This window comes from Salvelinus sp. IW2-2015, unplaced genomic scaffold, assembly GCF_002910315.2.
Source record: "Salvelinus sp. IW2-2015 unplaced genomic scaffold, ASM291031v2 Un_scaffold3978, whole genome shotgun sequence".
NCBI classification, from domain to species: Eukaryota; Metazoa; Chordata; class Actinopteri; order Salmoniformes; family Salmonidae; genus Salvelinus; species Salvelinus sp. IW2-2015.
The window spans coordinates 64,193-90,667 of record NW_019945251.1 but is presented as its reverse complement, the minus strand read 5'-3'; the positions used below and the strand labels follow the sequence as shown (position 1 = coordinate 90,667).

The following is a 26,475-nucleotide window of genomic DNA, read 5'->3' as shown; positions in this document are numbered from 1 at the left end:
CATATACCATGACCATATACGCATGAACCATATACCATATACCATGACCATTGCCATATACCATTGATCATATACCATGATCATATTACCATGACCATATACATGATCATACTACCATGACAATATACCATGATCAATATACCATGACAATGATACCAATGACCATATACCATTGATCATATACATGACCATATACCATGACAATACATGACATATACATGATGCATATACTGATATATCACCATGACATATACTGACCATATGACCATGACATATGCTCCATGATTCAATATACCTGCCCATATAACATGACATAACCATGATGCATATACCATGACCAATACCATGACCATATACCATATACCATGACCATTGCCATATAACCATGATCATATACCTGACCATATACATGACATTGCCCATATACCATGACCATGAACCATGACATAACATGACATATACCTGACATATACCATGACCATAATACCATGAACCATCATACCATGACCATGCATACCCTGACATAAATACCATGATCATAATACCAGATCATATACCATGGACCATATAACATGACCATATACCATGACCATATACCATGACCATTTACCATGGAGTACAATAAATGACCATATACCATGGACCTATACATGACATATACCATGATCATAATACCATGACATATACCGTGGACCATATTACCATGACCAATACCATGACCAATTGACCATATACAATATACATGACATGATACATGAACATATACCATGACCATATACCGACCATTGCATATACCATATACCATGATCATATACCATGACCATAACCACGACCATGAATACCATGATCATATGACATGACCATGATCCCTGACATATACATATATCCATGATCATATACCATGACCATATACCATGACATAATAACCATGATGCAAACCATGCCATGATACCATGACCATATACCAGACCATATACCATGAATATAACCATGACATCATTACCATGATCATATACCCATGACCATATAACCATATCCATGATGCATATACCATGACCATATACATGACCATATACCATGACAATATAACCATGACATATACCATGACCATATACCATGACCATATACCATGACCATATACCATGACATTGAGCTATGATACCATTGATTCATATACATGGAACATGATACCATGACCATATACCTATCATGACCATTGCCATTACCATGATCATATACCTGACCATATGACCATGACCATATACCATGACATATACCATGACCCATATACCCATGACCCTATACCATGATCAATATACCATAGCATATACCATGACATATACCATGTACCTATATCCATGACATATACATGACCTATACCATGAACCATTTGCTATATCCCTGATCATATACATGACCATATACCATGAACCATATACATATACCATGCATTGGCTATATACATGAATATATACCAATGACCATATACCATGACCATGTGCCATATACCATGACCATATACCATGACCCATATACCATACCATATACCATGACCATATGACCATGACCATATACCATGACCATGATACCATGTCATATACCTGACCATATACCATGACCATGATACATATACAGTGACATTGGCCATATACCATGATCATATACATGACCATATACCTGACCATTGCATATACCATGACCATATACATGACATATACCATGACCATATAAGAGAGACTATGACCATGACCATATGACCATGACCATATCTCATGATATCATATACCATTGACATATACCATGACCATGATACCATATAACATGATCATATACCATGACCATATACCATGACCATATACCATACCATATAACCATGACCATATGACCTGACCATAATACCATGACCATATACCATGACCATATACCATGATCATATACCATGATCATTATACATGATCCATATACCATGACATACTACCATTGGATCATCATGCCATTGACCATATATCCATGGAACATATACCATATACCATGATCATACTACCATGACCATATACCATGCCATTACCATGATCATATACCATGACCCATATACCATGATCATATACCATGATCATATACCATGGACCATATCACCATGTGACCTCTACCTGACGCATATACATGATCCATATACCATGACCAATACATGACCATATACATGATCATAACATGACCATATACCATGATCATATACCATGATAATAATGACCATGACGTATCCAATGACCATATACATGACATATACCATGAACCATATACCATGACCAATATCATGATCATATACCATGATCATATACCATGACCATATGCCCATGACCATATGACCAATGACCATATACCATGACCATATCCATGACCATTTTCATATACCATGATCCATATACCAGACCATATACCAGACCATATACATATACCATGACATTGCCATATACCATGAACCATATACCATGGACCATTGTATACCATGACCATATACCATGACCATATACCATGACCATATACCATGACCATATACCATGACTATATACCATATACCATATACCATGATCATATACCATATACCATATACCATGCATTCAAACGAACGTAGCCCCTGCCAACTGTTCCCAATGTAAAAAAAAAATCATTCTAAAACATCCAAGAACTTCTTCCTTTAGCCGTTGAACACTTTTTAACACTCGAACACACCTGCACAAGACTTTGGCACAAGTTGTGTGTGTGGATCGCTTTTAAAGTGTCCCATAGTATTGAAATTACAATTCTAAGAGTATGCATGAATAAGAATTCAAACTCTGATTGACTGCTATCCATAGGAGAGTTGTTCTAGGTAGTTCTCGTGTGTTTAAACAGTATGTGAACACAGGCCGTAGGCAGCAATACTAAGCCTCACTCACAGAAGTGGAAGGGAGGATGTGGTAGAGATATGTAGAGAGTTGGGGACATGAGATGAGCAGCTTGGCATCGAAGCCGAAGAAGTGTGATGTTGGAAGGTGCTGTGAGGTGGGAAAGTAAAGGCAGCAGGCAAACATGCTGTACTGTCTCTGTAGGTTACAAATGTTGAGATGAAGACATGCAACTGACTGCAAAACTCATGCAGAAGCAACAAACAGCATTCAAAAAACTAAACATGCAATGGTTAGCTTAGAGATCATATGTGAGTATTAACTGCTGTAAATATATTGTTTTATGTTGAAAATATCTTATTATCTGCTCTCATGCTTTCAGTGAGTTACAGCTTCACTTGTATCATTAAGCAATGACTTTTAGTCAATAGTATTTAAGGACTAAATGACTTGAAGTTGAAGGAGTTCTGCCACATAGGATTTACCAGACCGTTTAAAAAATATATGTTATTAGTAAAAATGCTAATTAAAGCAGTATGTTTACTAGTGCCCACTACAATATCTCTCTCACTCTCTGTCTCTCGTCTTGTCAGCTATTTCGATGGTCTTCTCCTCTTTCTCCCGGAGTCCATCACCGCCGGACGCCCTGACCTCTCTTTGTCCTCCGTCCTTATCCTTCTCCTTTGTTTTTTTCTCTCTCTTCTCTCTCTCTCTCTCTCTTTCTCTCTCTCTCTCATCCTACTCTCTCTCTCCTCTCTCTCTTCTCTCTTCTCTCTCTCTCTCTCCTCTCTCTCTCTTCTCTCTCTCTCTCTCTCTCTTCTCTCTCTTCTTCTCTCCTCTCTCTCTTTCTCTCTCCCACTTCCCCCCCCCTCTTCTCTCTTCTCTCCCCTATCTTCTCTTTTCTCCCTCTCTCTCCCTCTCTCTCCTCTCTCTCATCTTCTCTTCCTTCACCTCCCCTCTCTCTCTCTCTCTCTCTCCCTCTCTTCTCCCTCTTCTTCCATCTCTCTCTCTCTTCCTCACTCTCCCTCTCTCTCTCTCTCTCCCCTTTCTTTCCCTTCTCTCTCCTCTCTCTCCCATCTCTCTCTCTCTTCCTCACTCTCCCTCTCTCTCTCTCTTCTCTCTCTCCCTCTCGTGTCTCTCTCTCAAAGGCTCCGAGCAGAGCGATACAAATGGAAGATCCCCTTGACACCGCCATGGCCATGTTCTCTGATCAGTACCTGTCGTCCAATGACAGTTTACTATTTAACATCACTCCAACCATTTCCCCGCCTGCCACCCATAATAGACCAGGCCATCAGCATCACCACCTAGTGATCCTCTTCATCACCATGGTTTCACTGGGCTGTACCATGGAGGTGCACAAGTCAAGGTCCTGATGATGCTCATCTCTAGTTTCCGGTTGTTTCAGACATTTTGGAGTTATCTTCCTCCTGTTATGTGATGTTTTTTGTTGCCGTGATTAAAGAAGTTTTCGGTTTGTGAAATGTATACAAATAAAATATTATATCATAATATTAATGTTGTTTATTATTCTCTAAAGGCCCACATCCTGAACCAAAAGGAGTACCATCGCATTGGTGGCACAGTTTGGAGTAATGCCCCTCACTGCCTTCTCATTGGCTAAGGTTAGTATCTCTCATTGGCTAAGGTTAGTTCTCATTGGCTAAGGTTAGTATTTCTCATTGGCTAAGGTTAATATCTCTCATTGGCTAAGGTTATATTCTCTCACTTGGCTAAGGTTAGTATCTCTCATTGGCTAAGGTTAGTATCTTCTCATTGGCTAAGTTATTATTTCTCATTTGGCTAAGGTTAGTATTTTCTCATTGGCTAGGGTTAGTGTTTCTCATTGGCTAAGGTTAGTATTTTTCATTGGCTAAGGTTAGTATTTCTCATTGGCTAAGCTTAGTGTCTCTCATTGGCTAAGGTTAGTATCTCTCATTGGCTATAGGTTAATATCTCTCATTGGCTAAGGTTAGTATCTCTCATTGGCTAAGGTTTAGTATTTTCATTGGCTAAGGTTAGTTATTCTCATTGGCTAGGGTTAGTGTTTCTCATTGGCTAAGGTTAGGATTTCTCATTGGCTAAGCTTAGTGTCTCTCATTGGCTAAGGTTAGTATCTCTCATTGGCTAAGGTTAGTATCTTTCATTGGCTAAGGTTAGTATTTCTCATTGGCTAAGGTTAGATTTTTCATTGGCTAAGCTTAGTGGCTCTCATTGGCTAAGTTAGTATCTCTCATTGGCTAAGGTTAATATCTCTCAATGGCTAAGGTTAGTATTTCTCATTGGCTAAGTTAGTATTTCTCATTGGCTAGGGTTAGTGTTTTCTCATTGGCTAAGGTTAGTATTTCTCATTGGCTAAGCTTAGTGTCTCTCATTGGCTAAGGTTAGTATCTTTTCATTGGCTAAGGTTAGTATCTCTCATTGGCTAAGGTTAGTATTTCTCATTGGCTAAGGTTAGTATTTCTCATTGGCTAGGTTAGTGTTTCTCATTGGCTAAGGTTAGTATTTCTCATTGGCTAAGGTTAGTATTTCTCTTGGCTAAGCTTTAGTGTCTCTCATTGGCTAAGGTTAGTATCTCTCATTGGCTAGGTTAGTATCTCTCATTGGCTAAGGTTCGTATCTTCATTGGCTAAGGTTAGTATATCTCATGGCTAAGGTTAGTATTTCTCATTGGCTAGGGTTAGTGTTTCTCATTGGCTAAGGTTAGTTATTCTAATTGGCTAGGCGTTAGTGTTTCTCATTGGCTAAGGTTAGTATCTCTCATTGGCTAAGGTTAGTAATCTACTCTTGGCTAAGGTTAGTATCTCTCATTGGCTAAGGTTAGTATCTCTCATTGGTAAGGTAGATAGTATTTCTCAATTGGCTAAGGGTATAGTATTATCTCAGGTAAGCGTTAGTATCTCTCATTGGCTAAGGTTAGTATTTCTCATTGCTAAGAGTTAGTATCTCTCATTGGCTAAGTTAGTATTTCCATTGGCTAAGGTTAGATTTTCTCACTTGGCTAGGTTTAGTATATTCTCTTTTGTGGCGTACGGTTAGTATCTCTCATTGGCTAAGGTTAGTATTTCTCATTGGCTAAGGTTAGTATTTCTCATTGGCTAAGGTTCGTATCTCTCATTGGCTAAGGTTAGTATTTCTCATTGGCTAAGGTTAGTATTTCCATAGCTGTCTTGGCATTGTTGTCTTGGCGTTCTACAGTCTGGTTCCCAGGCCTTCAGGAATGGCAGGACAGGACTATGCCAAGCTGTTCAGTGTAGCCTCAGGTGTGTGTCCTGTCCTGTGTCTTCAGGTGTTACAGCTGGGACCGGTAGAGGCTGTAGTGGTGCTGATCTGTGGATGCTGTCCAGGGGGAAGCCTCTCCAATATATTGGCCCTGTCTCTGAAGGGAGACATGAACCTAAGGTACATATACAGCTCTCTGCATTCATCTATTCAGACACTACTTTAATCTATTCTTATTATAAAATGTGTAAAATAAGCTTGAGAGGAATCATATTGTTTCCAAGTGGGTCTCGAGACAATGCTTCCTCTAATCATTATGTAGATTTCCTAGGGTGAAATAAAGGGTTAATGACCTGACGGCTAAACCTAAAAGGTGGGATGGATGGGGTGTGTGTCTGGGGGTATATACTATTTATATGATAATAGTTTTGTGATCGGGTCAGTGGTATGCAGGTCATTCAACTCTGTGCTACTCATATGGGGACAGATATAGTATGTACATTTATCAGTTAGTAAAATGCAGAATTATCATTGAGGCTGCTGAACAGAGCGCTTTGTCAATGCAATGAGTTCAATGACCTCGTACTGCTGAAGGCTACCAAATGAAGTGCTTTGTCAATGCATTGGCAATCACCTTATTATTAGCTAAGAGTTGAATGACCTTGATGTTATCGTGTTCTTGTATGTACTGTTATTCCCCAATAATAACCAACCACACCCTGTCTTGTCCTGACTTATTGCTCAGACCAACATGGGTGGCTTGGTTACAGTACATTAGTGCCTTGGTAATCATGGTAATCACCCCATTAGTACAGAGTTGAATGCCCTGAAATACACCAACCCAGATCATAAAACTATTATCATATTAATCCATATCCCCGTCAGACACACAGCAGCCATCCCACGTTTTAGTTTGAACCGGAACGTAAACTAACCCTTTTCTTTGCCACTTACACCTCGAACCAATACCATAACATAATTACCATACATATGAATCAATATCTTCAGACTCCCCATTCCACGTTTTATGCTACTTTTAACCGCCAGGTCGGTCATTCCCTGTTTTAGTTTCACACCGTATCTGATGCACTCTAAGATGAAGCAACATCCAACAGGTTGATTGATGAAGCAACATCCAACAGGTGATTAATGAAGCAACATCCAACAGGTGATTGATGAACAACATCCAACAGGTTAATTAATGAAGCAACATCCAACAGGTTGATTGATGAAGCAACATCCAACAGGTTAATTAATGAAGCAAACAACAACAGGTTAATTAATGAAGCAACATCCAACAGGGTTAATTAATGAAGCAACATCCAACAGGTTAATTAATGAAGCAACATCCAACAGGTTTAATTAATGAAGCAAATCCAACAGGTTAATAATGATGAGCAACATCCAACAGGTTAATTGATTAATGAAGCAACATCCAACAGGTATTAATGAAAAGCAACATCCAACAGGTAATTATAAAGCAACATCCAACATTGATTGATATGAACAACATCCAACAGGTTATACTTAATAAGTAAGCAACATCCAACAGGTTAATTAATGAAGCAACATCCAACAGTTGATTAATGAAGCAACATCCAACAGGTTTGATTGATGAAGCAACATCCAACAGGTTAATTAATGAAGCAACATCCAACAGGTTAATTAATGAAGCAACATCCAACAGGTTGATGATTGAAGCAACATCCAACAGGTTGATGATGAAGCAACATCCAACAGGTAATTAATGAAGCAACATCCAACAGGTTGATTAATGAAGCAACATCCAACAGGTTAATTAATGAAGCAACATCCAACAGGTTGATTAATGAAGCAACATCCAACAGGTGATTGATGAAGCAAACATCACAACGGTTAATTAATGAAAGCAACATCCAAACAGGTTAATTAATGAAGCAACATCCAACAGGTTGATTGATGAAGCAACATCCACAGGTGATTGATGAAGCAACATCCAACAGGTTAATTAATGAAGCAACATCCAACAGGTGATTAATGAAGCAACATCCAACAGGTTGATTAATAAGCAACATCCAACAGGTTGATTAATGAAGCAACATCCAACAGGGTTGATAATGAAGCAACATCCAACAGTTGATAATGAAGCAACATCCAACAGGTTGATTAATGAAGCAACATCCAACAGGTTGATTAATGAAGCAACATCCAACAGGTTGATTGATGAAGCAACATCCAACAGGTTGAATGATGAAGCAACATCCAACAGGTTGATTAATGAAGCAACATCCAACAGGTTGATTAATGAGCAACATCCAACAGGTTGATTAATGAAGCAACATCCAACAGGGATTAATGAAGCAACACCAACAGTTATTAATGAAGCAACATCCAACAGGTGATTAATGAAGCAACATCCAACAGGTTGATTAATGAAGCAACATCCAACAGGTTGATTAATGAAGCAACATCCAACAGGTTGATCGATGAAGCATGTACTTTGTGGTGTTACACATGCAATGCATTATTTCTCTGTCTGACCCCAATATGTATTATCTGACAGGAAGTACTCTCCCAAATTTAAGCTTCTGCCAATATCAGATATGTCTATGCCTGGGAAATTTTCTTGTTACTTACAACCTCATGCTAATACATTAGCCTACGTTAGCTCAACCGTCCCGTGGAAGGGACACCGATCCTGTAGAACTCAGACCTAGCAGTCTTATTGAACTCATTCCTGCATTATTTGAGCTCAGACTAGCATAGTTGAGCTCATACCTAGAAGTTAATGAACTCATCCCTGAAGCAGTTATTGAACTCATCCCTAGCAGTTATTGAACTCATCCCTAGCAGTTATTGAACTCAGACCTAGCAGTTATTGAACTCATCCCTAGCAGTTATGTAATCCTAATTAGCAGTAATTTAACCCTAACTAGCACAGTCATTTAACCCTAACTAGCACAGTCATTTAACCCTAACTTACAGTCATTTAACCCTAACTTACAGTCATTTAACCCTAACTTACAGTCATTTAACCCTAACGTAGAGTCATTTAACCCTAACTTACAGTTATTTAACCCTGACTAGCACAGTCATTTAACCCTAACGTAGAGTCATTTAACCCTAACTTACAGTCATTTAACCCTGACTAGCACAGTCATTTAACCCTAACTTACAGTCATTTAACCCTAACTTACAGTCATTTAACCCTAACTTACAGTTATTTAACCCTAACTAGCACAGTTATTTGACCACAACTAGCAGTTATTTAACCTTAATTAGCACCGTTATTTAACCTTAATTAGCACAGTTATTTAACCTTAAATAGCACCGTTATTTAACCATAACTAGTACAGTTATTAAACCCCAACTAGCAGTGTAAGGCTGGCTCACAGAGATCCAGGTTCCAGATATTATGTTTGTATTACTTGAGGAAACCAATAATTACAGCTTCCTCCTCATTCAGCTACAGAAAAAGAGAAACTAGATAGGCACCGCTCAACAGAACAACAGGAAAGACAGTAATGAGATTACTGACACCAATGGAGTCATGTCAGGGTTTATGATAGCATGGCCAAAGCTATCTGTTGTTCCATGGTCACACTCATTATGTAATAATGAGCATGGTTCCTGATACCCTAAAAGCATGATAGCCAGGTCAGGCCGGTCGCACGTTTAAACAAGTCTTTTTCAGTCAGTCTTGCCAGGTATAATATAAACACGCACATACGTAACATCTCTCTCTCTCTCTCCCTCCGTCTACCTCTCTCCCTCTGTCTCTCCCTCTGTCTCTCTCCCTCTGTCTTTCTCCCTCTGTCTCTCTCTCTCTCCCTCCGTCTACCTCTCTCCCTCTGTCTCTCCCTCTGTCTCTCTCCCTCTGTCTCTCTCCCTCTCCCTCTCTCTCCCTCTCTCTCTCTCCCTCTCTCTCTTTCTGTCTCTCTCCCTCTCTCTCCCTCTGTCTCTTTCTCCCTCTGTCTTTCCCTCTCTCCCCAGTATTGTGATGACTACCTGCTCTACAGTTCTAGCCCTGGGTATGATGCCACTGCTCCTCTACCTGTATTGCCAGGGCTTCTCCAACCTGGAGAGTGCTGTCCCCTACGCTAGCATCACTCTGACCCTGGTCATGACTCTGTTCCCCTGCGGCATCGGCATCCTCATCAATTACTACAGGCCACAGTACTCCAAGACTATTACTAAGGTAGAGTACAGTACGCAGTACACAGTAGTACAGATCATCACTAAGGTAGAGTACAGTACACATTATACTTCAGTGCTCCAAGATCATCATTATGGCACGGAGCACACAGGTAATTGAATCGAGACCTGGGTCAAATACCCAAGTCAAACTGCGCTTAATTTTGAGTAATCCCAAAAGTGCAAATTACAAGCTAAACCAAGTGTACCCCAAAGGCTAATTTCAGTAGAGTATATAAAAGGATTATTCTCCTATTCTCAATTATTTTCCCTCTCTCTCTCCTCCCTTCAGGTTGGCCTGTCCCTCCTGTTGATGGCCACGGTGGTGATTGCCCTGTTGGTCAGCATGACCATAGGAGGGATGGATTTGATGCTGACCGTCCTGTCCCCTCCACTCATAGCCACCGCTGCCCTCATGCCCCTCATTGGCTACACCTTCGGATACGTCCTGTCATACCTCTTCAAACTCAACGGATCGTAAGTCATGGTGACGATAGTGTTGATAAGGATGTTATCTCTTTAGTAAAAAAACACTTAAAAAAAAAGAGAAAATACATAATACATTCCAGCTATAACTCCATGTCAATCAATCCGTTCAAGTTGTGCTTATTTGGACTTCCTTCCTGTTCCTCAGGGGGCGGAGGACCATCTCCATGGAGACAGGCTGTCAGAACATCCAGCTGTGTTCCACCATTTTGAAGGTGGCATTCCCTCCCGATGTGATTGGTCCCCTCTACCTATTCCCAATGGTCTACATAGTGTTTCAGGTGGGAGAGGCCTTACTGCTCATTGTCCTGTTCAGGGTTCACGAGAGGTTCTTCAAAACACCGAAGACAGGTAGGCTCGACTGACCCTGTTCGTGAGTGATACAGTTACAAGCACCTAGTCTGAGACCTAGATATCAGGTCACTTGTGACAAAAATGAATGGAGGTTCACACCTCAACTAGAAGGTTTCCCCTGTCCAATATTTTTTTGTAAAATACTAAATTGATCCAAAATCAGCACTCCTACTCAGGGATGCTTTATGAATACAGGCCCAGTCTCCTACTCAAAGGTTGAAACCTACATTATTTGTCACAAGGGAAGACTGGAGAACCCAGTTCAATCTTAGCGGTCCAAATTATGGTCATTTTCTCAAGACAGCTGTGCTCCTCTCTCCATCCCACAGAGAAGCAGGTGTACGAGGCAGTGGATGGAAATCAGATTGACATCAACTCAGTCTGAAATGGTGATGTCTACCAAGGATTCAGGCTCCCAAAACCTGATTATCTACCAGATTACAATGAGGATTTAACACCCAGTAACTGCACATACAATGACTCATGACAGCAGGCGTTTTGAAGGTGGAGTGATTGTGCCTAATTGACTACACTGTATACAGGTGTAGAAGTGTATGTGGAATTAACTGAAAAGATAAAACCTGTCTAAACTACATGATTAGTTCTGATCAAGTGTGTCAATGTTTGGACAAGCTATTGAAAACATTGTAAAATAGTAGTAGACATTTTATTACTGCTACTATTTAATTACATATTGTTCATACAAAGTGGCACAATTCTTTGTTGAAGTTGAACTTCAAGTTAACACCGTCTTTTGATGCTATATTTAAATGTCATTTGTCATCTGCTTTGTTTTTTTTGTTTTTTAATTAAATACAAATAACCTTCATATCAAACACTTGGTGTAAATAAAAATTAAAATCAGACTTCATGCTTTAGTGTACAAAAGGTTTTATTTTCCAAACTATTGTCTAGGTGTTAACCTCGTCACAATAAGTTGTATAAGGGAATATAATGCTAAACAGAAACACCACTCCATTTAAACATTCAATACAAATGGGTTGAAATAAAAACAGCACTTATAACGTTTTCACGAGGTGTCTTCACTGGGGATAAAACATCTTTACTGCCAAACACAACAAAGGCCCACACACCAAAAAAGAGAGAGAAAAAAAGAGAGATGGCATTCTATCAAAAATAACAGCATAAAACATAAATCCCCAAACAGTAACCTTACACCACCCCTACACTGAGATGAGAATGGTACGACCCAAATCCTTACCCAATCACATTTATTACCATCATGCAACAGGACTTGAATTCTCAACAGTTCATGATATCAGAGCTGCCAACCAACAGCAGGGAGAGGGGGGAAATCAATCACGCATGAGCTTTGAATGACAAAAACATTCTAAGTAAAAATACTGACCGAAACAAAACCAAGTACAAAACAAAAAGGTTTAGGAATAAATGCTCAAAATGAAACCGTCATTGTGTTCAGAGACTGATGCTGTTACTGAGAACACACACGATGCTGCAGTAGGTCAAAGATCAGCCATGTCAGAAGAGGGGGGTGCCGTAGGGAGGAAACAGAAGGGTTAATAATACAGGGTCAGGAGGCCAGTACTGCTAGGTGTGAAAGTTCCTGGCCCTGGCCTGTAGGCTTACTAAAACGGTGTGTGTGCTCATGTTTGTCTTAATGTGAGTGTATTCATGTACTGTGTGCGAGAGTGAGCTTTAGCTATGTGTGTGTGTTCATGTCAAAACATGTATATTCCTGTTCTCAATACTCAGTGGCGGCTGTCTGTGGACGGGGAACGAGAGCCACGAGACCTAGACCTGGAACGAGACCTGGAAGGTGCACGCTGTGCAGGGGGAGGGGAGTGGGGGGAGACAGACTTGCTGGGCTTGGAGGGCCGTTTGGAGGAGGTGGAAGAGGTCTCCTTGGCCCTGGGCGGTGGGGAGCCGGGGGCAGCTCCTGCGCCACCACGGGGGGCCGGGGAGCCGCTGTGGGACCGAGAACGAGAGCGGTTGTAGTCCCTCTTGGGGGAGTGGGACCTGGAGCGACGGGGTGTCCTGGAGCGGGACGGGGAACGGTTACGAGAACGGGAACGAGAGGAGCTCTCTGAGCGGGAACGACTCCTGGATCCCCTGGAGAAGAGGAAGGAGAAACCCACGTGAAGTCACTTTTGGATTTGAACAGAACGTTTACATACCCAAGTGGTCAGAAAGTGACTTTTTGGACCTGAATGTCAAAACCTTGACAAAGACGCTCAAAGTTGACCCATTTTAAATACCATGCCTTTAATCACTGGAAAATAAATCAGTTGAGAATCTTTTAAAAGCTTACAAAAAAGGTTATTTAAAAAAGGCTTCTTTCCCCCCCTTTAACATGACTCAAGACGCGTGAACCTTTCCCCTCCCTCCATATTGGCATGTTGTTGTAGCTTAGACATTTCTACAACTACAGTTGTTATATTGTGCCACCATCAGTTGAGACATGCTCTTGAACACAGGCTGGGTGTCATGTTTTGGCTGATGAAATTTAAATTGTATACCATTTTAGTACATTTTAACTTTCAAAAATGGCACCACAAAGATGGTTAGAGGTCCAGAGGGGGAGAACATTGACTTCAATAGTAATATCGGTTTTAAATTTTTACTGTCAATCCTCTATAGGAAACCTATTGAATTAGCATTTAAGTTGACATTCGATTGTGGGTGAACCGTTGGTGTATCGTTGTGGTAGTAAATAGAAGATAGAAAATCAATATAAAGTGTCAACGGAGAACCAGCTAAATTGCAATGGTCTGTAGGGATACGTTCCTTCTATCTCTGAGATCGTAATGACACCCATCCTGTCTGTATTCAAGAGCCATGTCGTGTTTCAACCGATGGGAGGCACAACACAAAAAACATCAGGTGATGTGACATAGTCTAATCTACAAAATATACTCATTTTAAAAAAAAAGTTTAAAAAGGACAATCTTAAATATTTTTCTTCCAAGAAATAATCAAGTAGTTTGACAACCCTGTTTGTAAACTTTTAAACTATAAAATCGTACTCAACCGTTTATCTTTTCCAGTGATGAAGACACGGATGTCTCATGTTATGTAAAATAGGTCAACTTTGAGCACTTTCATCTCTTGAATGTTTTGGCATTCAGGTCCAACAGTCACTTTCAGACCACTTCGATGAGCAAACACGGGAAGTATTTAGATTCAAATCAACAACAACAAAAAAGCAGATGGAAAAAGTGATTTAATTCAAATGGATTTACCCGAAATAAAACCAACAGTCTTATCGGTTCACTGAAACCCCATTTCAAATACGCTGGATAGTGCATCCTTCCCTCAGTTCCTTAGAGGAAACATCTAGAAGGTCTTACTCTCCAGACCAACTCACCTCTTCTTAGCTGCCTCAATCAGCTTGATTTTCCTTCCATTGATCTCCTTGCCAGACAGCTTCTCAACAGCGTTTTTCAGATCGCTGTAAGAAGCGAACTCAACCACCCTGAAGACCGACATGACAAAAAGAGGTCAGTAGGATATAACTGAGACATTGGGTTTAATGTCCGTTACACGAGGAGGAGTATGGTTTAATGTCTGTATTATTAGGAGGGGTATGGTTTAATGTCTGTATTATTAGGAGGGGTATGGTTTAATGTCTGTATTATTAGGAGGGGTNAGGAGGGGTATGGTTTAATGTCTGTATTATTAGGAGGGGTATGGTTTAATGTCTGTATTATTAGGAGGGGTATGGTTTAATGTCTGTATTATTAGCAGTATGGATGTTGGCAAGTCTACACGTCTAGGAAGAACAGCTGGGGGAGCTCATGTCATTCTTACCCTTCGTTGAGCTTGGGGCGGTGGGCGTCTGCGAACGTGACTTCCCCCGCCTGTCTCATGAAATCCTTCAGGTCCTACACAACGACAGGCTAAGTTAGGACCGGACCAGGACAACAATGTCAACATAATGCATCATATTTCCCCAAAGAGAAAAAAGGTTAGATATCATAGAGCAACTACAAAGCCTAAGATAACAAGAGGGGTCCAAGAACCTCAGAGAACACTGCAAAATGACTGGCTGTCTGGTCCAGCAACACTAAGTCATTGTGTTGTAAAAGTAGTTGTCAGTTAAAACGGTTAGGTCTGTCTATGTGCGAAGTTGTGTGGATACATTGACGTCTGCGACAAGTCAACTTGACAGAACTAGCCGTTTAGAAAACGCCACAGACCTCCTTAGGAAAATCCTTTGTAGCAAATCCAAGAGCTTGGCAAAATGGCCAAAATTAAGTTTAACTGAAGAGGCTACAAAGCCCTACAGCTTAAGACCGTTCCTAATGAAATGTGATGAAAGCCTTCGCCGGAAAAACAATTGGTTGTTTACACATTCTGATCTTTTTGCTACTAATTGGTCTTTTGACCAATCATATCAGCACTGAAAGATATCTGATGGGTCAAAAGACCAATCAGTCAGGGGGGGGAGAAACAGAACAGCGAGCGTGCATAAAGATTGCAGAATTCAGATAGGACATTGTTTTAGCACTATCCAGTCTTTAAACCACGGCATGGTTCAACTTGCCAATAAATCAACGCAATCTTTTTTTTTTTTTTTAATTAACAGCATCATGGAGCTAAAGTTAGGCTCATGTACCACTGTTATAAGATTTTTTTTTTTTACCGAGAGCAATGTAAAAATACCGACAACTTTGTGGTAAGTGCGTGTGGGCCACCATCTTTATGCACCTCCACTAAAGAGAAATAGTAACGGCATCTTTTTGAAGGCACCAACTACGCCACGGTTCGTTGGACAATGCCTATGGGGAAACGAACAGCGTTTTTGTAGGGTTTTGGATAAACGGCCATTTAAAATTTATGTAAAATCAAAAGGCTTCATAAAAAAGGTAATGTTAACTGACTGCGATTATCTCAGAAGAAAACGTATAAGAGCTCTTAAACTTGTGTTGACCTTAGTCGGTATTCATTCCAAAACCCTATTATTTTCCACTTTGACAATCTTCATCAGCTAACGTCAATGAACTTGGATTTTTTTAACTTAATATCAAAAAGCACATAAAGGCTTCATAAAAAAAAGTTACGTTAACTGACTGCTATCGTATCATCGAACAAAAAGTAATGAATTTTGTTTTTAGGCTGTGTAAACACAGCCTACGTGATCGGCAATTGGATCTGTAAAACGGAGGAAGCTAACGTCAAATATTTCAAGTCGACCTGAACATTTAATTGGATTATTTTGCATTGTCTCAAAATTATTGGACCCCGATCTCTTTAAAAAACAACTACACAGAATAGTCATAAATATAAAAAGTCTGCATGACCAGCAGAGGTGTTTGTGTTGATCAACCCCAAGAGCCCTGTCGTCTCTGGCTAGACAGGCGCTCCCTAACACCCAGGACGGGAACCCCATCTAGGGCTCAGCACCCCCCTCAGTCTCAGTACAGAGAGTCAACAGGGAGGAAGAGAGGAAACTAATACCTGATAGCGACCCCTTTGGAGCGGGCCGTAGCAGGCTCTCCTAGTCCACCATACCATAACCACCTTGATCGCACCTCGTGATCCAACCTTGACCCTCGTGACCTCGCTCAGCAGATTTTATCCACATCTGGGCACCTCTCGCGATGTGCGGACGGAACCACAGCACACGGGAAGGGGGGGGGGGGGGGAATGGGGGGGAGATATGGATCGATCGAAGCCTCTCAAATTAACGAACCACCATGGATCAGACCAAAACACCGCCACCATCATCATCATGAACACCATCATCGACTCTCCTCTTTCTGCCTCTGTTTGTGATTTCTGTGTCAGCACGGCGCTCCGGCCGTCGAGGCCCCACACCACCAGGGGGACAGCGAGTGTGAGCGAAGGGGCAGCCAGCGCTTCTAGAGCAGAGAGAGAGTAGTGGAACCCGGGGCTGGGACCTGACCCCCGACCAAGCGAGGGAGCACTCTCTCATACGACCAGCAGGAGGAGAGGAACCAACTAGGAGCGGGCTGACTGGCACACTGGGGCTGGCACGACATGGCTCAACCCAGAGAGAGGGACCCTGATTGGGTTAACTCCACCATAAGAAGCGCTCTCTTCCATACGACACAACAGTCAGGCTGGCAAATAAAGGGGTGAAGAATTGGTTAAAATTAAAAAACAGACAAATGTTTTTTTTCCTCCCTCTTTTGTATCTAATCAACTGCATTCTTTATCTGCAGTAAATAGCCATTTCTCCACCGGAAGCTCTCAGGAAAGGGCTGGATATGTACTGAGAGCTCTTGATAGGTTATTAAATACTTTGCAAGGAGCCATTTGGGCCAATCACAACACATTTAGTGCTGTTGATTTGCATAATTATTTGCTCAGCCCATGGAATATTACCACATATACTAAAATAAACGTAGGCAAAAAAAATTGAAAAAAAAGAAAAGAGTATGAGTCTTGTATTAGTGTTTACCTGGACTGCACCAGGAAGTTGCCTTGAGGTCATTACTAGTGAAGATGTCAGGTATGGGCGTTCTCGCCGTCTGATCAGTCAGAGCCTGGAGTTACTAACAGGCAGGTAGAGACACGCCCAGGTAAGGAACTCACCTGCCAGCTGACGCGGGATGACAGGTTCTCCACGATGAGACGGTTCTCCGTACGCATCGGAGGAGGGTTCCTACTGCGATGAGGGGGAGACAAAGAACAGTGTGAGAACCTTGCAGATGATCTAGAATCGTGGTTCCCTTACAAGTGGGTGAGAACCCGTTGGTGGGTCATGGTTGTTGTTCCTTCGTTCTAGCCAAAGCCGGGATTTGGTCCCGACTAGTAGCCTAATACTTTTGCTGTGGTAGGAGAGAGAACCTCAGTACTGATTTAGGATCAGTTTCCCCCCTGTCCATTTGTTATCAGATCCTAGAACACTCCCACTATGCTTTGTGTCCACAGGACCACGACTGACTAAAAATAAAAAATAATAATGAAATAGTTCAAAATGGGATGAGAGCAGTCTGGTCTCCTAGATTAGGTTGGATTTACACTACATAACCAAAAGAGTGGACAACTGCTCGTCAAACATCTCGTTCCAAAACCAAGGGCCTTTGCTGCTATAACAGCCTCCACTCTTCTGGGAAGGCTTTCCACTAGATGTTGGAGCATTGCTGCAGAGACTTCCTTCCATTCAGTCACAAGATCATTAGTGAGGTCGAACACTGATGTTGGGTGATTAAGCCTGGCTCGCAGTTGGCATTCCAATTCATCCCAGGTCTGTCAAGTTCTTCCACACCGATGTCGACAAACCATTTTCTGTATGGACCTTGCTTTGTGCACGGGGGCATTGTCATGCTGAAACAGGAAAGAACCTTCCCCAAACTGTTGCCACAAAGTTGGAAGCACAGAATCTTCTAGAATGTCATTGTATGCTGTAGCATTAAGATTTCCCTTCACTGGAACTAAGGGGCCCGAACCATGAAAAACAGCCTCAGACCATTATTCCTCCTCCACCAAACTTTACAGTTGGCACTATGCATTGGGGCAGGTAGCGTTCTCCTGGCATCCGCCAAACCCAGATTAGTTTGTCGGTCTGCCAGATGGTGAAGTATGATATTCCAATGCTTCAGAGTCCAATGGCAGCGTGCTTTACACCACTCCAGCCGACGCTTGGCATTGCGCATGGTGATCTAGGCCATGGAAACCCATTTCATGAAGCTGCCGACAAACAGTTATTGTGCTGACGTTTCTTCCAGAGGCAGTTTGGAACTCTGTAGTGAGTGTTGCAACCGAGGACAGACGCTCGCGTTCTGTGCGCTTGTGTGGCCTACCACCTCACGGCTGAGCCGTTATTGTGCCTAGAAGTTTACACTTCACAATAACAGCACTTACAGTTGACCGGGGCAGCTCTAGCAGGGCAGAAATTTGACAAACTGACTTGTTGGAAAAGTGGCATCCTATGACTGTGCCACATTGAAAGTCACAGATCTCTTTAGTAAGGCCTACAGCCAATGTTCGTCTAGGGAGATTACATGGCTGTGTGCTTCATTTTATACACTTGTCAGTATTGGGTGTGGTCGAAATAACCGAATCCACTAATTTGAAGGGGTGTCCACATACTTTTGTATACATAGTTTATATTCATAGCAATTTTCCAAAGGGTGCTTCATATTGACAGAAAGTGGAATAAACTGTCATTTGAACTTACTCTGCCGGTTGTCCACTTGGTTGGTTTGTCCTTATGGAAATTTGAGACAAAATATCCACAGGAATGTATTATTAAACAGACTTTAAAATGCTGGTACTGAGAAGTCTATATCCTGGCATATGCATGGACGCAATTACATTGTGCGCGTGCCTCAGGTGATGAACAAACCGTGAAAGACACGTACAGAAACCAGTTTTTTGAAGTTGGTTTAATAACACCTTGATGTGGGTATTTTGTCTCAACTGTCCACATGTAAAATGGACTTCAGATTTCTGGAATCTATATGTTAGCGACGAGTGTGTAAAGTCCCCACTGGGAATAGTAGGAGGCTAGCTGATAGTATGAATGTCCATATACCTCCGACTATCCTGGGAGCCACGGCCGTAGCGATCTGGGAAGCGCCCTCCGCCGCCCCCTCCTCCACCACCGCCGCCGCCACCACCACCACCGCCGCCACCACCGCCACCTCCTCTGTCACCACCGCGTCCTCGCCCACCACGCAAGCGCACACGGGCGTGCTCAATGGTTACCCTAAGAGAGAGAATGGAGAGATGAGATGAGAAGGAGAGAACAGAGGGCTATTGAAGGACGTTCTAACCACCACTGATCCTTAATTGAATATGTGGGCATTGAGTCAACATGGTTGTGATGTGTACATGTCCATCGTGAACGGTGACGCCGTCACTTTACCTCTCGTTGCAGAGCTCCTTGCCGTCCAGCTCATAAACAGCATCCTCAGCATCCCTGGGATCATCAAACTCCTGGACAACAACATAGAACATTCAGACCACTATCCATTCTAGAACATTTAGCTAGCTAACATAGCAATGAGTTAGCGGAGTTTGTAATTGAGGGCTTAGCTAAGCGTGTCAGGGACTAGATTTAAATGCACACTAACGATTTTATATATATATATTTAAAAAAAACATTGGCAGATGGCCGAGTATGGCATTAATAATGTTAATACCTTACTCTGCTAAACTTTATTTAAAAAAGTTTAGCAGAGTAAGGTGTTTACTAATTCCATTTGATGTTTTAATGGACAAAATGTGCTTTTCTTTAAAAAAAAACAAGAACATCTCTAAGTGACTCAACTTTTGAATGTGTGTGTGTGTGTGTGTGTATATAAAACACACACTACCTACCGTTCAAAAGTTTGGGGGTCACTGAGAAACGTCCTCGTTTTTTAAAGACAAGCACATTTTGTCCATTAAAACATCAAATTGATCAGAAATGCAGCGTAGACATTGTTAACTTCTTATGGCTGAAGGGGCAGTATTGAGTAGCTTGGATGAAAGGTGCCCAGAGTAAACGGCCTGCTCCTCATTCCCAGTTGCTAATATATGCGTATTATTATTCATATTGGATAGAAAACACTCTGAAGTTTCTGAAACTGTTTGAATTATGTCTGAGTATAACAGAACTCATATGGCAGGCAAAAACCTGAGAAGTTCCACTTCCTGTTCGGATTTTTTCCGAGGTAGATTTTCAACCAAGCTCCCATTGACATTACAGCGAGATATGAATGAGTTTTCACTTCCTACGGCTTCCACTAGATGTCAACAGTCAATAGAACTTTGTCTGATGAATCTAATGTGAAGGTGGGCCGAAGGAGACAGGAATTAGTGATCACTGGCAGGAGGTGATCACGTGCGTTCACGTGAGAGTCAGCTCCGTTCCTTCGGTCAACTGAAGTCGATGAAATTCTCCGGTTGGAACGTTATTCAAGATGTTAAAAACATTCTAAAGATTGATTCAGTACATTGTTTGACATGTTTCTACTGACTGTAACGGAACTTTTGGACATTCGTCACGTTATAGTGGACGCGCTTTGGGTTTGGTAAACATGTCCAAAGTAGCTAATTTTACATAAATAACTGACATTAACGAACAAATAAAGCATTTATTGTGGACCTGGGATTCCTAGAACTGCATTCTGATGAATTCATCAAAGGAAACATTTATCATGTATTTCCTGGTTTCTGTTGAGTCCAGCATGGCGGCTAATTTGGCTATTGTTCTGAGCTCCGCCTCAGATTATTGCATGGTTTATTTTTCCGTAAAGTTTTTTTGAAATCTGKCACAGCGGTTGCATTAAGGAGAGGTATATCTATAATTCCACGTGTATAACTTGTATTATCATCTATATTTATGATGAGTATTTCTGTTGAAACGATGTGGCTATGCAAAGTCTCTTGATGTTTTTGCAACTAGTGAATGTAAACTCAGATTTTTTTTTAATAAATATGAACTTACACAAAACATGCATGTATTGTGTAACATGAAGTCCTATGATGAAAATAATCAAAGGTTAGTTAGTGATTAATTTTTATCTCTATTTCTGGTTTTTGTGAAAGCTATCTTCCGCTGGAAAAAATGGCTGTGCTTATTGTGGTTTTGTGGTGACCTAACATAATCGTTTGTAGTGCTTTCGCTGAAAAGCCTATTTGAAATCGGACACTTTGGTGGGATTAACAAGATTACCTTTAAAATGATATAAGACACATGAATGTCTGAGGAATTTTAATTATGAGATTTGTTTTTTTGAATTTGGAGCACTGGACTTTTTTGTTTTTGTCATATCGATCCCGTTACCGGGATTGCAGCCATAAGAAGTTTAACGTTGTAAATGACCATTATAGCTGGAAACAGCTGAATTTTAATGGAATGTCTACATAGGTGTACAGAGGCCCATTATCAGCAACCATCACTCCTGTTGTGTTAGCTAATCCAAGTTTATAATTTTAAAAGACTAATTGATTAGAAAGCCCTTTTGCAATCATGTTAGCAGAGCTGAAAACGGTTCCTGATTAAAGCAACAAAAAAATCCTTTAGACTAGTTGATTATCTGGAGCATCAGCATTTGTGGGTTCGATTACAAGCTCAAAATGGCCAGAAGCAAAACTTTCTGAAACTCGTCAGTCTATTCTTGTTCTGAGAAATTATGGCTATTCCATGCGAGAAATTGCCAAGAAACGGAAGATTTCAGACAACACTGTACTACCCTCTTCAGAGAACACCACAAACGGGCTCTAACCAGAATAGAAAGAGGAGTGGGAGGCCCCGGTGCACAACTGAGCAAGAGGACAAGTACATTAGTGTCTCTAGTTTGAGAGCGACGCCTCACAAGTCCTCAACTGGCAGCTTCATTAAATGGTACCCGCAAAACACCAGTCTCAACGTCAACAGTGAAGAGGCGACTCCGGGTTGCTGGCCTTCTAGGCAGACTTCCTCTGTCCAGCGTGTGTTCTTTTGCCCATCTTAATCTTTTATTTTTATTGGCCAGTCAGATATGGCTTTTTCTTTGCAACTCAGCCTAGAAGGCCAGCACCCCGTAGTCGCCTCTTCACTGTTGACACTGGTGTTTTGCGGGTAGTATTTAATATAGCTGCCAGTCTAGTTTTCCCCCTGAAAGTTCTCTTGTTAACTTCTTTGGGGTAGGGGGCAGTATTTTCACATCCGGATGAAAAGCATGCCCAGCGGCCTGCTACAAAGCCATAAAAGCTAGAATATGCATATTATTAGTAGATTTAGATAGAAAACTCTGAAGTTTCTAAAACGGTTTGAATGATATCTGTGTATAACATAACTCATCAGGCAGGCAAAAACCTGAGAAAAAATCCAACCAGGAAGTGAGAAATCTGAGGTTGGTCGATTTTCAACTCAGCTCCTATTGAAGATAGTGGGATATTGGTAATGTTGCACTTCCTAAGGCTTCCACTAGATGTCAACAGTCTTTAGAACCTTGTCTGATGCCTCTACTGTTTAGTGGGGCCGAAGGAGGAATGAGTCAGGTCTGCCATGAAGTGACCATGCGCGTTCACGTGACAGCGAGCTCTGTTCAATCGCAATTCTGAAGACACAGGAATACTCCGGTTGGAACATTGAAGAATTATCTTAAAAACATCCTAAAGATTGATTCAATAGTGTGTCATGCTTTTTACGGACTGTAATATAACTTTTAGTCCGTACTTTCCGCGCGTCGTGAGTTTGGAAAGTGTACTGAACGCTAGAACAACAGGGAGGAATTTAGACATAAATGGACATTATCGAACATTTGTGGAACTGGGATTCCTGGGAGTGCATTCTGATGAAGATCAAAGGTAGTGAATGCTTATATTGTTACTTCTGACTTCTGTTGACTGCATAATATGGCAGCTATATCTGTGTCTTGATTGTGCTCTGAGCGCCGACTCCAATTATTGCATGGTTTGCTTTTTTGAAATCTGACACAGCGGTTGCATTAAGGAGAAGTGCATCTAAAATTCCATGCATAACAGTTGTATCTTTTAGCAATGTTTATTATGAGTATTCCTGTAAATTGATGTGGCTCTCTGCAAAATCAAAGGATGTTTTGGAACTTCTGAACGTAAGGCGCCAATGTAAACTCAGATTTTTGGATATAAATATGAACTTTACCGAACAAAACATACATGTATTGTGTAACATGAAGTCTTATGAGTGTCAACTGACGATATCAAAGGTTAGTGATTAATTGTATCTATATTTATGCTTTTTGTGAATCCTCTCTGGCTGGAAAAATTTGTGTTTTTCTGTGAATAGGCACTCACCTAACATAATCGTTTGGTTTGCTTTCGTCGTAAAGCTTTTTTGAAACCAGACACTGTGGCTGGATTTACAAGTGTATCTTTAAAATGGTGTAAAATACATGTATGTTTAAGGAATTTTAATTATGGGATTTCTGTTGTTTTGAATTTGGCGCACTGCACTTTCATGGCTGTTGAAGAGGTGGGACACTAACGTCTCACGTACCCTAGAGAGGTTAACTAGCCACATTGACATGATCTGTTATTAGCTGGCACATGCCCAATGTTGACAGTGTATACAGGAAGATGTAGTATGGAGAATATGAGCCATTTTGGCTTGTTTAGGAGTTGTGTATACAATGTCTGTCAAGGGTTATTTTCTACTTGTTTTGTACACCAGCGGGTACTATATGTTGGGGTCATGGGCCAATGGTCTTGTGTGCATGTAGGTAGCACAGGTGACCAGGAAGGGTTAGTACAGGTGAGAGGAGAGCACAGAGTTCTTACCGTATCACAGATACAGCTTATAGACTGCATCTCCGCACCTTTTTGAATAGTAATGTGTTTTGGAGCTATTTATATACGCAATAAAATGGGAACTTCACCCCAAAAGAGTAACGTTTGGAAAGCAGATTTTTGTGGAAGCGGTATGGACAGCTCTCCTCTGTACCAGTGCATAGGGAATCGCTACTACAGAGACTGTTTGCTAACTGGCATGTATTTAGAATGGCTACAATCTAAATTCTTCCTTGTTTATTCATGAGTTGCATGTTTCGTCACAATATTATTTTGAATGCTTGTTTTGGACTGATGTCCGACTGAGCATTCTACTCAATGCATCATCAATGAGCGCTGATGAAGATTATCAAAAGTGCATTGCAGTGGCTTAGAAACACGATGCAATTCAAAAAGGAAGCAAATAATTAGGAGGAAAACCTTTTGTCATCATTTTGAAGTCACCAGATTGACTTCATACGCAGTATAACGTTAGCGTCGCTAGCTATTTTTGAACAACATTGGCATCTGCCCAAAGTAAATTTGACAACATGATAATGCTGGCAAAGTTGTTTCTTACAAAACATTCACTACTTAGTTTCCTGAAATCGGAGTAGATAGTGAATATATGAAAGCCCCTATAGGCCTTAACTCAGAATCAAATAGGCATCACAAAATTAACATGGTCGCTGTGGTAGAACGTTTATTTTGAGTGGCAATTTTCTGCATATATCAGAGTTCCATTTGGTAGCCTGATTTCAGATGTGTCCGTGTAAATAGGATTGTGAGGGAAATCGTTCTTGCAAAGTATGCAAACATTTAAATTAAATATGAATTAAATCGGACTATTCTCAGTAACCTTAGTGTGCATGTAACTGTACTCATTGTGTATAGACTGACCACAAAACTAGAAGAAGCCTGTATGCGCGTTCACTACAATTAACCAAGAGCCAACTGCCTGCCTCCTTAGCCTGGGGCTAAGAACAATGCATTGTGAAAAGGTCGTGTGCAATTTGAATGTATACTGACCACAAAACCAAAGCCCCTCTTGAGGTCGATGTCTCGGATGCGGCCATATCCTTTAAAGAATCTCTCCACGTCCTTCTCTCTGGCAGACGGGTTCAACCGGCCAACAAATATGCGGCATCCACTCATTCTGGCTGTAGGATGTGTATCTGATAGCAAAACAGTAAAGAAAAGGAAAAACGACCTATGATGACAAATAGTTAAACAAAAACAAAAAAAACACTATTGAAGGAATGTTGTTAAAACGTCGTGTCAGGTGGCACAGTCACCAGAAATACTTAATGCGCACACCCACATCATTCATTAGCTAGCAATTTTAGCTAACGTTAGCTAGAATGCCATCGTTTACAAACTGCAGAATGTAAACAGAAGTTCAATACATTATCAAAATAAACAAATATAATAAACCGTGCAATCATGTACACTCATGCCGGAGAGGTTTCAAAATCGATTATTTATCGTTACCTTAACTGCGACAGTCATCGTGCATTTTTTTGGGGGGGGGCCTTGTGATTGCGTTCGCAAACACAAGATAAACACCACAAAGATAACGCTAACAAGCTTGGTAACCACATTGTTTCCGACTGGCAATACTACTGCATTAACATTAGTTACATCCATTTTAATTGTGAAAATCTTCATTTTAACATACCTTTCTGTGTTTTTCTTCTGCTGAGGGATTGACTTGCTGCTTGTTGCCTCTTGAAAACACAGCGAAAAAGACACGCACACAAAATGGAGTCGGCTTTTCAATGACACCGTGCAGAAGTACCACAGATAGAACAACCAGACAGATATTTCCCTGGATGTATAAATGTGAAGCATCTGGTTTGCGATTCCATTCACTACCAAATATGGTAGTGAGAGGAAGCCCACTGGCGGACAAGGGGAGGAGATGGATTTTGGCCGATATTATGCAAATCTTCTCATCAATTAAATATATATATATTTTTTATCTCAATACTGTTTTATGAACAGAACGGACTACGTTTTGTAGATTTCACCCTTTTGCAAATTGAGTAATTGCAGACGGGCAGTTCACAGAGTAGGCATTCCCTAACGGAAATATGCAGATGTAAACTACAACGCGCCAATAGGATTTCACTAGCTCGTGCTTGGCTCTGCCCACCTCCTTGCTTGTTCTGCCCACTATGACTCA

The 26,475-nt window shown here is 41.1% G+C and overlaps 2 protein-coding genes across 3 annotated transcripts; one reads left to right on the top strand and one right to left on the bottom strand.

The window, feature by feature from the left end:
• Nucleotides 1-4,021: 4,021 nt before the first annotated feature.
• LOC112076744 (hepatic sodium/bile acid cotransporter) lies at nucleotides 4,022-11,814 on the top strand. The gene is made up of 7 exons (XM_024143428.2): nucleotides 4,022-4,254; nucleotides 4,426-4,510; nucleotides 6,175-6,287; nucleotides 10,080-10,284; nucleotides 10,573-10,757; nucleotides 10,915-11,117; nucleotides 11,450-11,814. Exons 2-7 carry the CDS (start codon nucleotides 4,481-4,483, stop codon nucleotides 11,503-11,505), a joined length of 792 nt encoding a protein of 263 aa, XP_023999196.1. The 5' UTR covers nucleotides 4,022-4,254; nucleotides 4,426-4,480; the 3' UTR covers nucleotides 11,506-11,814.
• A 516-nt stretch (nucleotides 11,815-12,330) lies between these two features.
• Nucleotides 12,331-26,053, bottom strand: LOC112076743 (serine/arginine-rich splicing factor 5). Of its 2 annotated transcripts, XM_070441438.1 has the most exons (9): nucleotides 25,969-26,053; nucleotides 25,320-25,465; nucleotides 19,939-20,009; nucleotides 19,606-19,779; nucleotides 19,249-19,278; nucleotides 17,661-17,733; nucleotides 14,910-14,983; nucleotides 14,467-14,574; nucleotides 12,331-13,211 (listed from the first exon to the last, which is right to left on the bottom strand). In XM_070441438.1, exons 2-9 carry the CDS (start codon nucleotides 25,443-25,445, stop codon nucleotides 12,851-12,853), a joined length of 1,017 nt encoding a protein of 338 aa, XP_070297539.1. In that variant the 5' UTR covers nucleotides 25,446-25,465; nucleotides 25,969-26,053; the 3' UTR covers nucleotides 12,331-12,850. The 2 variants fall into 2 exon arrangements, with proteins under 2 accessions (XP_070297539.1, XP_023999195.1); XM_024143427.2 differs by lacking the exon at nucleotides 19,249-19,278.
• Nucleotides 26,054-26,475: the final 422 nt, after the last annotated feature.

What these genes read in the sequence shown, in the direction of transcription:
- LOC112076744 (XM_024143428.2), top strand. Translation starts at nt 4,481, where the DNA reads ATGCCCCTCACTGCCTTCTCATTGGCTAAG. An exon ending in AAGGGAGACATGAACCTAAG is followed by an intron (nt 6,288 to 10,079) that starts GTACATATACAG and finishes CTCTCTCCCCAG; the next exon opens with TATTGTGATGACTACCTGCT. An exon ending in CTCTTCAAACTCAACGGATC is followed by an intron (nt 10,758 to 10,914) that starts GTAAGTCATGGT and finishes CCTGTTCCTCAG; the next exon opens with GGGGCGGAGGACCATCTCCA.
- LOC112076743 (XM_070441438.1), bottom strand. Translation starts at nt 25,445, where the DNA reads ATGAGTGGATGCCGCATATTTGTTGGCCGGTTGAACCCGTCTGCCAGA. An exon ending in GGCTCCCAGGATAGTCGGAG is followed by an intron (nt 19,279 to 19,605) that starts GTATATGGACAT and finishes AATTTCCATAAG; the next exon opens with GACAAACCAACCAAGTGGAC. An exon ending in CGCCCCAAGCTCAACGAAGG is followed by an intron (nt 14,575 to 14,909) that starts GTAAGAATGACA and finishes GTCGGTCTTCAG; the next exon opens with GGTGGTTGAGTTCGCTTCTT.